At 36.2% G+C, this 15142-nt stretch overlaps 1 protein-coding gene across 1 annotated transcript in view; it reads right to left on the bottom strand.

Annotated features, from left to right (window-relative positions):
- Positions 1 to 13599, bottom strand: part of LOC131144066 (protein ZINC INDUCED FACILITATOR 1-like) — a 96999-nt gene extending 83400 nt beyond the window's left edge. The window contains exons 1-5 of the mRNA XM_058092438.1: positions 13309 to 13599; positions 12291 to 12331; positions 2484 to 2544; positions 1875 to 1977; positions 1653 to 1755 (exon numbers count right to left, since the gene is read on the bottom strand). Coding sequence (XP_057948421.1) covers positions 1653 to 1755; positions 1875 to 1977; positions 2484 to 2544; positions 12291 to 12331; positions 13309 to 13459 — 459 coding nt within the window. The 5' untranslated portion in view covers positions 13460 to 13599. The remainder of the gene's footprint in view (positions 1 to 1652; positions 1756 to 1874; positions 1978 to 2483; positions 2545 to 12290; positions 12332 to 13308) is intronic.
- Between the last annotated feature and the right edge of the window lie 1543 nt (positions 13600 to 15142).

Raw genomic sequence — 15142 nt, 5'->3', positions numbered from 1 at the left:
GATTTGATTCAGATTTTAGGGGGTATTTAATATTAATTAGAGATTTGGTATTAAAGAGATTTAGTTTACGTTTGGTTTATGGAATGCCTATTCCCACGAATAGATTAGTTTTAGTAGGTTAGTTACGATTAGTTATATAAGGAATTATATTGTTACTATAAAGCAAATACCAATGTGAAACATAAGGAATAGACAAGGAATAACTATTCCCAAATTTCATCATGGGATGTCTATCCCTTTCTTATTACATGTTGAATGAAATAATTAGGAATATTAAGGAATAACTATTCCCTTGATTCCCAAAATTTAAACTATATTCCATTTATTCCAAGGAATAACTATTCTGCCGAACCAAACGAGCCGTTAATTACTTAGTATTTCGCATTAAATAGAAGATTTAATATTATTAAGGTTCTATTATTCAAGATGGGTATCCTGTTTAATGAGTGTGTTGGTGGTGGTGCTGTAAATGCACCTTCCCATGCTATTAACCAGATTAGATTTGAATGGATTTGGATTTGGATTTGGTTTGGGAAGCTAGTGTGGCTTCCCTCACCTCTATCTCTCTCTCACACGCACACACTTCCTTCTCCTACCACTCTTTCTCTTCTCCATATCTGCACTTTCACATCACTTTGTTAAGATATAAAACCTTGTCTTGAGCCTTAACCAAACAACTTAAGCTTTTAAGTCAAATGGTTTCTTCTACCAAAAGCTATTTAACCCAGTGGCTTAGTTTGCAAATTCTATGTATTCCGTTCTTACAATTAAATTTCAGTGCAAGCTAAGTGGCAGGCTTGTGTTTAATCACACTTTCAAGCCCATGGGCTTGTGCGTAAAGAGTGTATTAAAATTGAAACAATTCAAGAGACCTCATCTACTAGATTAAGCTTTTTGGATGAGTGGTTCTTCAGTGACCACTCATTCACCACCAAGGTCTTCAATTTTGATTTCGACTCAAATTTAGAAGCTCCAAAAGTATGAAAATTTCGATGGAAATTTTGATTTCAATGCCAATTTCAATTTCAATTTGGAAAAATAATGGAAATCAGTAGTAAACCATGGAATTTTTTAATGAAGCTTTAGAAATGATTGATAGACATAATCATGTAAGTTTTAGGACTAATATATTACAAGTAAATACATCTATGATGTGTACGAGGTGGAGAAGTTGTAATATAATATGTGCATCAAACATATTTGTAAGATAATGTACATTGAACATATTTAGTGAATCAGTTAATACAAATGAAATTCATAAATCATTTAAATATTATTTATTATACATAATAATAATTTAGACATGAATGGTTAAATAAATGTTGTTATAGGTTTATTTTTTCATATAATTTCAAAAAAAATTTGTAATAATATTTTGCTTTGATAAAAATAGATAAAATAATTTAATAGAGAAATTGCACTTCACTCCTAAATCTCTCATTTGAATTCCGAGGAAATTTCATTGCATGGTTCAAATTTTGACAAGTTTCACTAAAATTTCGAGATTTCAATAAATTTCAGATGATTTGTTGAGATTTTGATGGAAATAATGCAAGACAGAAATTGGCTGCCATTTCGATTTCAAAGGTCACGGAAACTAGAAATTTCAATGGGAATTTGGTAATATTTAGCACATAAATATAATACCATACCCTCATTGGGCCAAGAATACCGCAAAAACTTCCAAGAAGAAACCTCGTCACAAATGCCATCCAAAAGTCCGTGCTTAGGCCAAAGAGAGTGTTGAAAATGACCCTGATATGAGAGTTAATCAAAACAGAAAATTGAAAAGTGGATATCAGAAATCTTACATTAGTCAATGAATGATTTAAATTCATTCAAAATCTAGAAATAGCATGCATACTGTTACTAACACTGCAATTGTACCAATCATTATCACAGGCTTCCGACCATACCGATCAGCAACCACTCCCCACAACACAGAAGTCAAAGCTCTTCCAAGCATAAACGAAGATCCTTCAAAAAATTAACAGCAAATCATAACAATGAAGGTCCCCATGAATTTCCATTGTCATACTCTGAAAAAAACATGGATACCCTTTTCCCTATTCTTCCACTACTTTTTCCCAATATTAAATTTTAGTCATAGTCAACACCCATCTACACATACATGAAAAAAAAGTACATGCACCTGCATGTACATATGCATACATAATGCATGCAGATTATAACTATCTATTGTTCATATGCAAGTGCACACATTTGCATTCTTACATACATGTTTGTACAATTGTACGTCAGTCTAGATATGCATACATATACATGGTATGTAGGTGGGATATGAGTCCTTTTTTGGCTAAGAATGATTCCTATTATTGTATATTATTATAGCATTTAAAAATCTGCTAAAGTGCTTTACCTGACAATATTTTTATTTTGTTTATGATTTTTGCAAATCGCACGAGCAACCTACTTGTACAAAATAAATCATAAAATAATAACACATACAGATATCTGCTCACCCACATAACCAGCATAGTAGCCAATATCCTTTTCCTTTTTCGCAATACGGAAGTCCCTTATCTGCAGAAAATAAAAATGCGCAAAGAGGACATTTTACACAAAGAACAAATTGTTACATTTCACAATTCTATTACAGATAAAGCTCCCAAACTAAATCACAGATATCATAAACTTGTAAGTTATTAAAAAAAAAAAAAAGCAAAGATCACATTCGCATATGTTTTACACAATATCGGGTACATGTTCATGGTATCATACAACTATTTTGGGTTCATTGTAGTGTAGCCATCCAAACAGATATTTAGGTGTCCCAAAACTGTTCTCTGATAATTGCACACAGACCTTCAACAATCATATAAACTGCACATTTCTTCTGATGGTACACATTTAGGATATAATTTTCATGTTGATTGAACATTGTAGGATTATGGAGTTGTTTGGTATGCAGAATCTAAGACTCCGCATAGAATAACATATTCTAAGAATCTTATTTCCAAGAATGAGATGCCTATCCCATAAGAATATTTTTCTGGTTTGTGTTATAGGATTACCACAGAATGTGATATTACCACCATGTCACTTTTTGGCCCTAAAACAAATGAGAAAAACAATGCTATGGGTATCACATTCCCAAGAATCATTAAGTGTCCCTTGAACCAAATGGTGGTTTGGTGGGGACCTTCATTTATGGTGGTTTTCATCCCTTTCTGCCTATTTTGGTGGGAAAAAAAATTTGTCCATTGCTTAATTATTATGATTTAAAAAAAAAAAACATAGTATTCCAAAGAAGCCTATTCTAGGGGAGTCAAATTAGAGCTCAGCAAATAATAAAAGGCACCACATTGCACATGAGGCAAAGACAAACAAATTAAAGAATTCATCCCGAGACATCAATTTCTTGATATAAGATTATTCAAACTGAACTACCCACATTAAAAGCACAAAAATATGAAAGCTATAAATAGATCATGGAAAAATGGAAGAAGTGATGAGGCAAATAAATGTATTCATGTCCCAAAAGTAAGACACTCCAATTGCTTGAACTTGGGAATTCAATTGTGGAGGTCTACAATCAAGACCAATTTTATCTTCTTCTTTTCTTTTTTTTTGTTGGGGTGGGGTGGGCGGGGAGGAGGGTGAACGGGGACGGGAGGATGGAGGAGGGAAACGACAGTATGCCTCCCAATGATCCAAGATAATATAAAAAAACTCATTCACACTTGATAGTGTCGGCAAATTGCCTAGTGTCATAGCGATGTACTGCATTGTGCAAAGAAATGGGCAAAACTTTTAGTGAGCAACAGCATTGGATTACTTAGTACAATATAAAGGACTCTTCTTGAATTAAAAGAAATGACAGCAATGACATTTCTTGCTATAACTTTTGGCCATCATTTCGAGATTGGTTCCACTTTAATTTTTATTTTGGCTCCATTTTTACGAATGAAATTGTGTCTTTGTATTTAAACCCAAATAGAGACAAATACTTTTCATCAAGGATGTCACTTGTGCATTACCCACAAATAAATTGTTAGGCATAAGTCACGATAAAAAGGAGGAAAGTTTGAAACTGACTATTAAGATTTGATTAAAATGAATGACCTAACTTGAAGATAGGTCTCTCCCTCTATTTATAACACAAATTAAATACATTCTAATGACAATAATACCCTTACTAACTCTCACTAATTAACATACTAACACAATAATAATAATAATACTAAAAGACATAAATAACCTCTAACACTCCCCCTCAAGCTGGAGCAAAATTGTCATATGCTCCTAGCTTATTAAAAATGAATTTAACACGCGCACCCCCAAACGCTTTGGCAAACAAAACAGCAAGCTGCATATCTGAATTCACATAAGCGGTAGTAATGAGCTTCTGCACAAGTTTCTCCCCAACAAAGTGGCAATCAACTTCAATGTGCTTCATCCGCTCATAAAAGACCGGGTTGGAGGCAATATGGAGAGCAGCTTAATTATCACACATCAATTTCATAGGCTAAGAATGAGAAATACCCAATTCTTCCAACATGTTCTTCAACCGGGAAAGTTCATAAGCAATGTGAGCCATAGCTCTATATTCTAATTCAACATTTGACCTTGCCACCATAGTTTGTTTCTTACTCTTCCAAGAAACCAAATTACCACCAACCAAGATAAAGTACCCGGTTGTGGATCTCTAGTCGGAATGCAATCCAACCCAATCTGCATCTGCATATCCATGGATATAAGTGTGACCCTAATCATGATATAAAAGACCTCTCCCGAGTGCACCTTTGGGATATCTCAAGATGCGAATTATTGCGTCCCAATGACTTGTCCACGGAGAATCTAGAAATTGACTCACAACACTTGTTGCAAAAGATATATTCGAGCGAGTATTATGAGATAATTCAACTTTCCAACAAGTCTCTGGTATTGTCCAAGATTAGGTAGCAAATCACCCATATCCGGCACTAACTTGCTGATAGGATCCATGGGTGTATCAACCGGTTTAGATCCCAACAAGCCAGTTTCATCCAACAAATCAAGAACATACTTCCTCTGTGACAAAACAATTCCGATACAAGACCTAGATACTTCTATACCCAAGAAGTATTTCAACGGTCCCAAATCTTTGGTCTAAAACTTAGTCTGTAGAAAAAATTTGAGATTCTAAATACCTTTATCATCATCACTTGTAATAATAATATCATCACCAGTAATAATAATATCATCCATGTAAACCACAAGAAGGATCCTACCTGATGAAGTATGACGATAAAACATGAAATGATCCACAGCGCACCATCGAAGACCAAACTCAAGTACCACAACACTAAACCAACCAAACCATGCTTTAGGAGACTGTTTTAAACCATATAAAGCCTTTTTGAGCCAACACACTAAGCCTGACTCCCCTTGAGCAACAAACCCAGGTGGTTGCTCCATATAAAAACCTCCTCCTCAAGGTCACCATGCAAGAAGGCATTTTTCACATCTAACTAATGCAAAGTACAATGAAAATTAGTAGCCAAGGAGATGAATAGACTTACTAATGTAAGATTGGCAACTGGAGAAAAAGTACACCTAAGTGTATCCCTTAGCAACAAAACAGGCCTTTAGATGAGCCACAAAACCATCAGGGTTGACTCTCACAGTGTAAACCCAGCGACAACCAACCATAGACTTGTCAAGAGATAGAGGTGCCAAGTCCCAAGTACCATTGTTGTGTAAAGCATTCATCTCGTCAATCATGGTATCCTCCACCCAGAATAGGGTAAGGCTTCCAAAATACTAGACCGTCTAACCGCTCATCTTGACATTTGAGTCCAGTATATCAACCTAGAAACGAAACCATCAATGGATTTACCATGGTTTTCCTGAAATCGTCACTGCCGGAAAAGCACAGAAGACCGTCGAAGGAACTCCCGGCTCCGAGCCTCCAGACTAAAACAAGACTAACTCTCTAACTCTATCTCATTACAGCCAATACTCTGGTAATTTACTCACTGACCGTCAAAGTCTGCAGAACCTAGCAAACCTAGGCTCTAATACCACCTGTAACAACGTTTGTGTACCTGATATACTTCTCAACAGATATATACGCAACGAAAAACATAAACATCCATCAAACTATTACCAGAGTTCTAATTGCCTGATAGATACATACAGCTATTCCAACATCCATATACAATACTGTATGATACTCGACGCATCCTCGAGTCTTACAACATTTTACAAGTTCTGAAAACCTATAACATAACCTACAAAATCGAGCTCGTGGAGACGCTCACTCAAAAACATATCGCTACCCTACCCCAGTCCTTGCTAATCTCAACCTCGATAAGGACCTAAAAAGGCAGTTTGTATGATAGGGTGAGACACCTCTCAATAAGGGACGATTAAGCTAAAAACAATGTGTGGCCAGCATGCTTTAAGTGTTTAACAAAAACATAAACATATATAATCATCGTTTCCGTAACTGTAAAATACGTAGCCCATTTTCATCATATGAACAGCCCCATAGTATATAACAACAATTACATAAATGCACAGATATGCAGGATAGGACATGCCCTCAAACCCTATACCATGTTTAAATCCCCACAATCGGGGTTGACCGCCCCTACTGTCTCAATACAGCCTGTGTTCATATAGATCAAAAGTATGGTGCCCTCACTGGCAACGGATTCGTGCCTACACTATCAGTCCCCAGGGTTCCTAAAGCATATCGTGCAATTTAAGTAATTTAAACACTCTTTTGAAATCATTTCACAAAACACATCATTACGTGAAATCTCCCCTGTAGCCGTCAAATAAACTTCCTGCATTTTCACAACAGTTCCAGTATTTCACAACATCAACACCTGCCATACAGTTTTCCACATTCAAAAACAACCCGAAAGTAAATATAAATAGTTAATATCACAGTACGGGTTTTAAACAACGAAAACAACATTTCCAACTGGTGAAAAGGTCCGGAATGACAAGTACAACATTCTAAAAATACAACATTTGAATTTGACCAGTTGGTTTTCAAAATAAAGTCAGTTTACCGAACCAGGGCCCGGAAACCCTAGAACCGCCATAACTCGATATCTAAAAGTTATTTCAACATTTCAATCGTTTCATATTGTATGAGACACTGTATTAACATAACCCCCTTACCTGCATGTGAATCGGAGTCCGAAACAACCCGGAACTCAAGCCCTAGCTTTCCGAACCCCGAACCTAAACTGTTCAAAACAACGGCACGAAAACCCCGAAACCTAATACTCAAAGAACAACACTTCAGTATAATCTCGTATACTACAGATCTACCGGACTAAAAGCAAAAACCGACCCTTACCTCGATTTTCGGGAAAAACTCGGAAATCTCCAAAATGAAATTCTGATCTATAGAACCTGTTGAGATTCCTTCCCTGATCCACATAGCAATGTCGGATCGTCGATTCCAACAACACACGGCCCAAAAATCTTAGAGAGAGAGAGTGTGTGGAGTTCGTGTCTAGAGAGAGAGAGAATGAGAGTTTATAAAGAAAACCTAACTTAGCCTTTAAGTAATAAAAAAAAAAATATCTCCTCCAAGATATTTATATATAAATATCTCCTTTCAAAATATCTTCTCCAAAATATCTCCTCCAAAATATCTTTTTATTTATTTATTTATTTATTTATTTTATATATATATATATATATATATATATTGATCAGGTTACTACAACCTCAAGCTCTATTGTCTTTTTCACCCCCTCAGATGTATGGCCTGGACTATTCAGACACATTCTCCCCTATGGCCAAACTTGCCTCAGTACATTTTTTCATCTCCTTAGCCACCACCTCTCATTGGCCTTTACACCAGTTAGACGTGAAGAATGTTGTCCTACATGGTGATCTTCAGGTTAATGTCTATATGGAGCAACCACTTGGATTTGTTGCTCAAAGGGAATCAAGCTTACTGTGCCGGCTTAAGAAGTCACATATGGTTTAAAACAATCTCCAAGGGATTGGTTTGGTCACTTCAGTGTTGTAGCACTTGAGTTTGGCCTTCAATGGTCTACAGTAGGTCATTCTATATTTTATCTTCATACTCCATTTCGAAGGATTCTGCTAATTGTGTATGTGGATGATATTATGATTGCTGGTGAGGATGATCAAGGTATTCAGAGCCTAAAGCATTTCCTGCAAGCTAAGTTTCAAACAAAGGATTTGAGACCATTGAATTACTTCTTGGGTATAGGTATAGAAGTATAAAGATCTCGTATTAGAACCGTCTTATAACAGAGGAAGCATGTTCTTGATCTTTTAGATGAGATGGACTGTTGGAATCCAAACCCATTGATACACCTGTGATCCTAACAGAAAGCTAGTGCCAAATATGGGTGATTTCTTGCCCAACCCAGGATGATATCAAAGACTTATTGGAAAGGTGAATTATCTCACAGTCACTCGGCCAAATTTATCTTTCACAACAAGTGTTGTGAGTTTGTTTCTTGATTCTCTAAGAGCAAAGTCACTGGGATACAGTCTTGAGATATCTCAAAGGGGCACCTAGGAGAGATCTCTTATATCAGGATCGAGGTCACACTCATATTTAGGGATATACTGATGCAGATTAGGCCAGGTTACCTTCCGAAAAAAGATCCATAACAAGATTTTGTATCTTTGTTGGTGGAAATTTGGTTTATTGGAGGAGTAAGAAACAAATTGTGGTGGTTAGTTCAAGTGTTGAGTCAGAGTATAGGGTCATGGCTCCACTACATGTGAACTTGTTTGGCTGAAGACATTGTTGGAAGAACAAGGTTTTCCACATTCCCACTCTATGGAGCTAATGTGTGATAATCAAGTTGTCATTCATATTGCCTCCAACCTAATCTTCCATGAGTGGACAAAACAAATTGAAGTTGATTGTCACTTTGTTCTAGATAAACTTGTGCAAAAGCTCATTACCATGACCCATGTGAAGTTTGATTTGCAGTTTGCAGATTAATTTACTAAAGCCTTGGGGGTGCTTATGTTAAATTCATTTGTAACAAGCTAAGAGCTCAGAAAAAATAAATAAAAATTCTTTAAGTCATTTTTTACTCAAAGGACCAAAAAAATGAAAAAAATAAAAATACCAAAAACAAAAACAAAAATGGAGAAAATTCCCTAAAAATTCAAACAAAAAAAAAAAAATTGCAAAAAAAATCTTGAAAAATTCTAAAAAATTCTTGAAAGATTTTTGGAAATCTGAGAATGTTTTGAAGACCCCTTTTTCTTGAATTTGACGCATTTGCATAATCATGTGGCATGTTTAACATTATATATATATATATATATATATATGCTGTAGCTTGAGGGGGAGTGTTGATGGTTATCTTAGTCATTTAATGTGTTATGTTAACAAGTGAGAGTTATTAAGGATATCATGGTCATTGGTACGTACTTTGACATATATTATGAATAGAGGAAGAGATCTATCATTGTGATAATGTCTTCCATTTTACCCAATTATTCAACACCATCTATAATTTTGTATGAGTGAAAAACTATTTTGTTTTGTAGTTGCAAATACAGGTTGTCGACTTTTTGAGTTTGATCTCGTTTTGATTATGATAAATCACTCGTATCTTATGTGTGCATTTAATATATGAACAGGTCTACATTTCTCCACAGACATAAAATACAGGAAAATGGAAGCCATGAGACGCATAAAGCTTGTTTTAACTTGGCGTATTCCATAAAGACAGAAGAGCAAAAGAAGAAGAAGAAGAATGAAGACATTTGATTATTTCAATTGTAATTGCATTTTTGTTTCTACTTGGTATGTAATAATTGCATGTCATGCATGATGTGGATGAAATCTCAAACAGGACCATAGGCTGACCATAGAGTGACCTTACTACACCTTCATGAAAAACCTTTCACATGATTTGCTAAAACACTTACAAAGGTTTTTAAAAACAAATTGAGGTCAAAAACAGGGCTAAATCTTAGGATATAAGTAGCCTCGGTCAACCGACCCTTTCGTGTTCAAAACACCCCGGTCAACCGTCCTTGCCACGTGGGCGTTTCTGGAAAGCCTTGGCCGACCAACCGTCTTTCTATTGAAATGGCCAACCAATCGGCCAATGTTTTTTTGGCCCGGTTTCTTATGCTCGGCCAACCAGCCACTTAGTTCAAAAGCACCTCGGCCGACCGATCTTCATGAACTGGCAGAGCGGCCTTAAGGCCAACTGACCGAACCTACGAAGGTTCGGAATCGCCCTTGGCTCGGCCGACCAACACCTTTCATAGCCGACTGAACCCTGCTTGAAATTCAAATTTGTTGTGTGTGGTCAGCCGACCGGCGCAAGCATCAGTCGACCGAACCTCTCGGGTTCCTGCATTTTTATGCGCTAAAAACGTATTTAATTTTTAATTAAACAAATTCAAAATGACCTCTGTGTCCCCAAACAGTCATATTTTCAGAAAAACTATATATACCCCCTCATTATTCATTTTTGGGACTAATGCTTAATTTGAAAATCCTCCTAAACCATTTTTGTGCTTCATTGATTTATACTCTCCTACATTTATAATTTTGAAAATCTCTTTTGGAAAGTATTCATTTTGGGCATTCATATTTCATTTCAAAATCATATACTCTCATTCAATCCTTTCTTTTCAAAATCATTCTTGAGAGTAAGATTATAGCTTTCTCCCATATATTTTATTTGATAAATATCTTTGGGAGTAAACTTTATAAAGCCTAAGAATCTTGCACATCTATTGCAAGATTTCAAAAGCTCATTTATCTTTATTGAAAATTTCTTTTAAGCAAATTACCCTAGGCTTCTCCTATATTTATTTTGAAGTATATTTTTCTTGAGAAAACCCTTGGGTAGATTAAGAGCACCTTAAGCATATTTTCATTCACATATCTTTGCTTGAAAAGGTCTCTTATTTTTATTTGGGCAAAAATTGTTTTAAAAGCAAAACTCTAGGTTCTCCTGCACTTTCATTGAAAAATATCTTTGGAGAAATATTTTTCTAGGGTTTAATCTTTGAGGTATTTTATCATATACATCATTCTCAAAGATTGCAAATTTAGTTTAAAAAATACACAGACACTACTGAGCTTTAACTCACATCATACGAGAGTGCATTTGTGCTTATTGTTATACATCATCTGCTTAGTGTAGAAATATTTTATTTGCACGAAAAATTTTATTGAATATTGTTGTATTCCCGGCGTGTAGTCGGAAGAGAATTGCATTGGCCTGTAACGTGCACTGGATTGGCTCAGACCCAGTTAGGAAAGCTAGGATTTGCACCTGCCTGCAAAATATGCACCGGATTGGTTCAAACCCAGTTAGGAGAACTAGTAGCACCGTCCTGTAAGGTATGGTTATAGGTTGGGCTCAACCCTGTGAATGTGAGCTGGGGTATTCCTCGTCTAGTAAGTAGAGGAGATAGTAATCAGTGTTGCTCCACCCGTTAAGTGAGCATTAGTGAATCCTCCTGCTGGTGAGCTTGAGGCGGGGACGTAGGCACAGTTGGCCAAATCTCAATAACATATCTCGTGTCACTCTATGCCTACACTTTTTACTTTCTAGTATTTGCATGCTTATATTTATCTGTTGATATCACTGCTTGAGTTCTTGAATATTACATTGTGATTGATTGAGAAATACTGGAACTGTGATACTTGTATAAATTATTTTGTCTTTCATATATCTGTTGAATTAATGATTGATTAGACAGACCCTAGGTTGAGTAATATTATTGTTATCTGATTTAACCTAGGAAGAAATTATAAAATTTCCAATTCACCCCCCTCCTGGAATTACACCAATTACATCACAGGTTTTTTTGTTGAAGATTATAAATTAAGGACATTATGCTCACACTGGATACCGTGAACATTTACCTCCATGCAATAACAAAGACCACATCTACACATTACGTATGATCAAGCTTGAGCTTGGATTCCTTGAACATTTATTACAATGTAAACAACAAAGACTACACCTATATTTTCACATGATCTAGCTTATTTATATTTTGTGGAAGAATCCCTGTTGTATTTAAAAAGAAAAACTCACTTGTCCGAAAACATGGGAACTCCTTTTATATGATGTTACCATCAGTCCAGGAAGTCAGAACTGAGTTTGCAAAATGCTATAGTATTTAGTTATACAAAAAATCTGCAACTTGAAATGCTCAAGCTCAAAGGATACAGGCAGTATGGAAAATCTACGAACAATATGGAAAATACAGTGAATAAAAAGTTCAGTCTAAATTAGAAACCATATGGAAGTATCCGAGTGAAGAACAGGAAATGACATACATACCATGAAATAAAGGAAAGGAAAAAGTGATGATATTGGCAAAGCTGCAAATAATTAAATCAGAAATGAGAAAGTGATACATTACAACAAAATTATGTAGGAGTATTATAGATAGCCACAAAATGAAGATTAACATTTTAATGGAGAAATCAACTGTCATCTATGAAGTTCCAATAACTAACAGTAAAATGCATATAAACACAGCAGTAAGCAATTTGAAATTTTCGAACTGGAATTGGATAAGGCATTGACGCATAAAATAGAAAAATAAAAAGACTTATGGTCCAAAATTCATGTTTTCATGCACACAGAAACATTCACCCCGGGGGGGAAGAGAATATTACACAATTTTAGGGCCTGTTTAGTTATGGAAAACAATTTCCATTTTTCATTTTCACTTTTTCAAATAATTACAAAATGCCACCTTGTTTTCTAGTTTTTACATTTGCACAAAAAGTGAGAAAACATCTTCTTATTGTTTTCCAATTTCTCCATATAAATATTGGAAAAATGAAAAATAAGATGGCATTCTTTTACTTTATTGGAAAGCTGGAAACGGAAAATAAAAATTGTTTTCCAGAACTAAACATGCCATTAGCTTTGCCAGAGTGGGCTTTTTTCCCACATATTTATACAAAGATTAATATTAGAAGAAAAAAGATGATACAACGGAAAGGGAAAATAAAACAAGGAGAACAAGAAGCCCTCCCTTCACAGAAAGAAAAACAGTAAACACAAAATCAAAGACAACTCAATGAAGCAATGCAAAACAAACCCAGTGTAAGCCAAACAATCCCGTCTTAGGTTCTTCACCAAAGTCCGTGGTCATGAACAAAGCACACAACATTTTGGACCAAACATAGCAATGACCTTACTAGTCATGCACAACACGGCAACCAGAGCAGAGTAAGAAGCCCCACATTCCATGATCAAGAACCCAACAGCTGCCACCCACCTTGTGTGCATGTGTGTGTGTGTAAAGAGAGAGAGAGAGAGAGAGAGAGAGAGAGAGAGATTGCACCTGCAGAAAGCACCACAATCCACACATAAAACAAATGCTTGTACGGAAGACCTGGGTTGGTGTTCTTTAGCTGGTCAACCTTACAACCAGGGCAATTGTCATGGTAATAAACCTTCTTCTTCTTCAACAGAGGCTCCCTGTTATCCTCCATCTTGTTTGGCACATACAACAAAAACCACCCAAAGGTGCCGACATAGTTAAGTTCCCATCAGCATTTTTTATATCTAGAAAACATCCAACACAATTCTCACAAAAGTAAAGTACGCCTACCAGTCAAGTCAAGAACATGAAACGGACGTCGTTGACGGTAGGTGGACACCCGGGACGAACCCAAAAAAAAAAAGAACGTGAAACATGCGTTAGAATCGTGGTGAAGGCTTAGGAGTTTTGGCACGTGCGATAGCTTTGGATTAAGGCAGTGACTCGTGTCAAGTTTACTCACTCATTAACCCCTTTTAAGTTATTCTCTCTCCCTCTTTCCCCCTTTTTTCGTTAATAAAGCCAGGTCTTTCCTTTCCTCTCTCTCTCTCTCTCTCTCTCTCTCTCTGAATTAAGCAACAAAAGTCATGATTCTCATTCAAAACATGACCCACAAACACGCATGAAATTGCCTCTCGGCTTGTCAGCTTGATTGACCCAATTGCTCATACATGTGGGGGGACCGCGAAAAGCGAAGACAAGACGAACATGTCGTCATTAACAAGCAACTTATAAATTGAAATCAATTTGGGTCAAATAACAGCCTCATTTAATGGCATGCCCCCATCCAGAAAGCAAACGAAAGTTCTTCCTTTGTGAATTGCTCCTCTTTGCTTATCAAAAAAGCAAGAAATTAAGTAAAAGCAAGAAGATAAAGAAGAAATTTCTATGGTGATGCCACTCTTGTTTGAATTCCGTATTGACAGTTTCTCCGTGACATTTTAGCACAGTCAAGACGGTGTGTGTGTGTGTGTGTGTGTGAGAGAGAGAGAGAGAGAGAGAGAGAGAGAGAACGTGAAAGGAACGCCAGGGTTGGAGTCTTTAATCCGATCAATCTGGCAACCAGGGCAATTCTGGCCATCAAAACCCCCCCTTTCCTCAGTAACGCTTCTCCCTTCCCCGCCACTTTCTTAATAAATGTACACAAACAGCGGATGCATGCCTTTTCAGGATCCTTCCATTGATGCCGATATCCGAGGGAACCTTATCGTCGAGAACGTGATAATAGCGATGAATAAAACCCATTTCTCAAGTTTACTACAATATTTTACAGGCTTTTCAAGAACAAAACAATAAGAATTTGGAAATATTATTTCTGGATTTTCCTCTTTTCGCTCGCGGAGGCTCGTTGGGTAGTGACTTCTGCTGCTGCTGAGCTCTGGAAGCGTCCAACAGACAGCGCAGCAGGGAGAACGGGTGGCAGAACATCCAAACCGCCGGGGGTCGGCCTCTACGCGGATCAGCTCCAAATCCAAGTACACCTCTGGCTTGTGGTGGCAGAACGTTACATGCTCTTCATTTGTCTGTTTGATAGCTTTTTTTCCGAAAATATTACTATTTTATTATTAACTATACAAATATATTACAGCTGATCAAATATGATTAGAAATGTGATCGTAACAGATCTTCCGTAAAAAGTTAAAACTTAACACGTTAGTTTTAGACTTGCGAATATCTTTTTGTATTTGAACTTGATCTAAAATTGACTTATTTTAAGTTGATTTTATTTTATAACAAGTGAACATTGGTGAAAAAATTAAATATAAAACCTAATTTGATATACTCTAAACAAATAAAATGAATAGTATTAAAAAAAATTTGAATTAATTAAATAAATAATATGATGGGCATATAT

Source organism: Malania oleifera, chromosome 12 (genome assembly GCF_029873635.1).
Source record: "Malania oleifera isolate guangnan ecotype guangnan chromosome 12, ASM2987363v1, whole genome shotgun sequence".
NCBI classification, from domain to species: Eukaryota; Viridiplantae; Streptophyta; class Magnoliopsida; order Santalales; family Ximeniaceae; genus Malania; species Malania oleifera.
The sequence above is the reverse complement of the archived record's forward strand: the minus strand, read 5'-3'. Positions and strand labels throughout refer to the sequence as shown.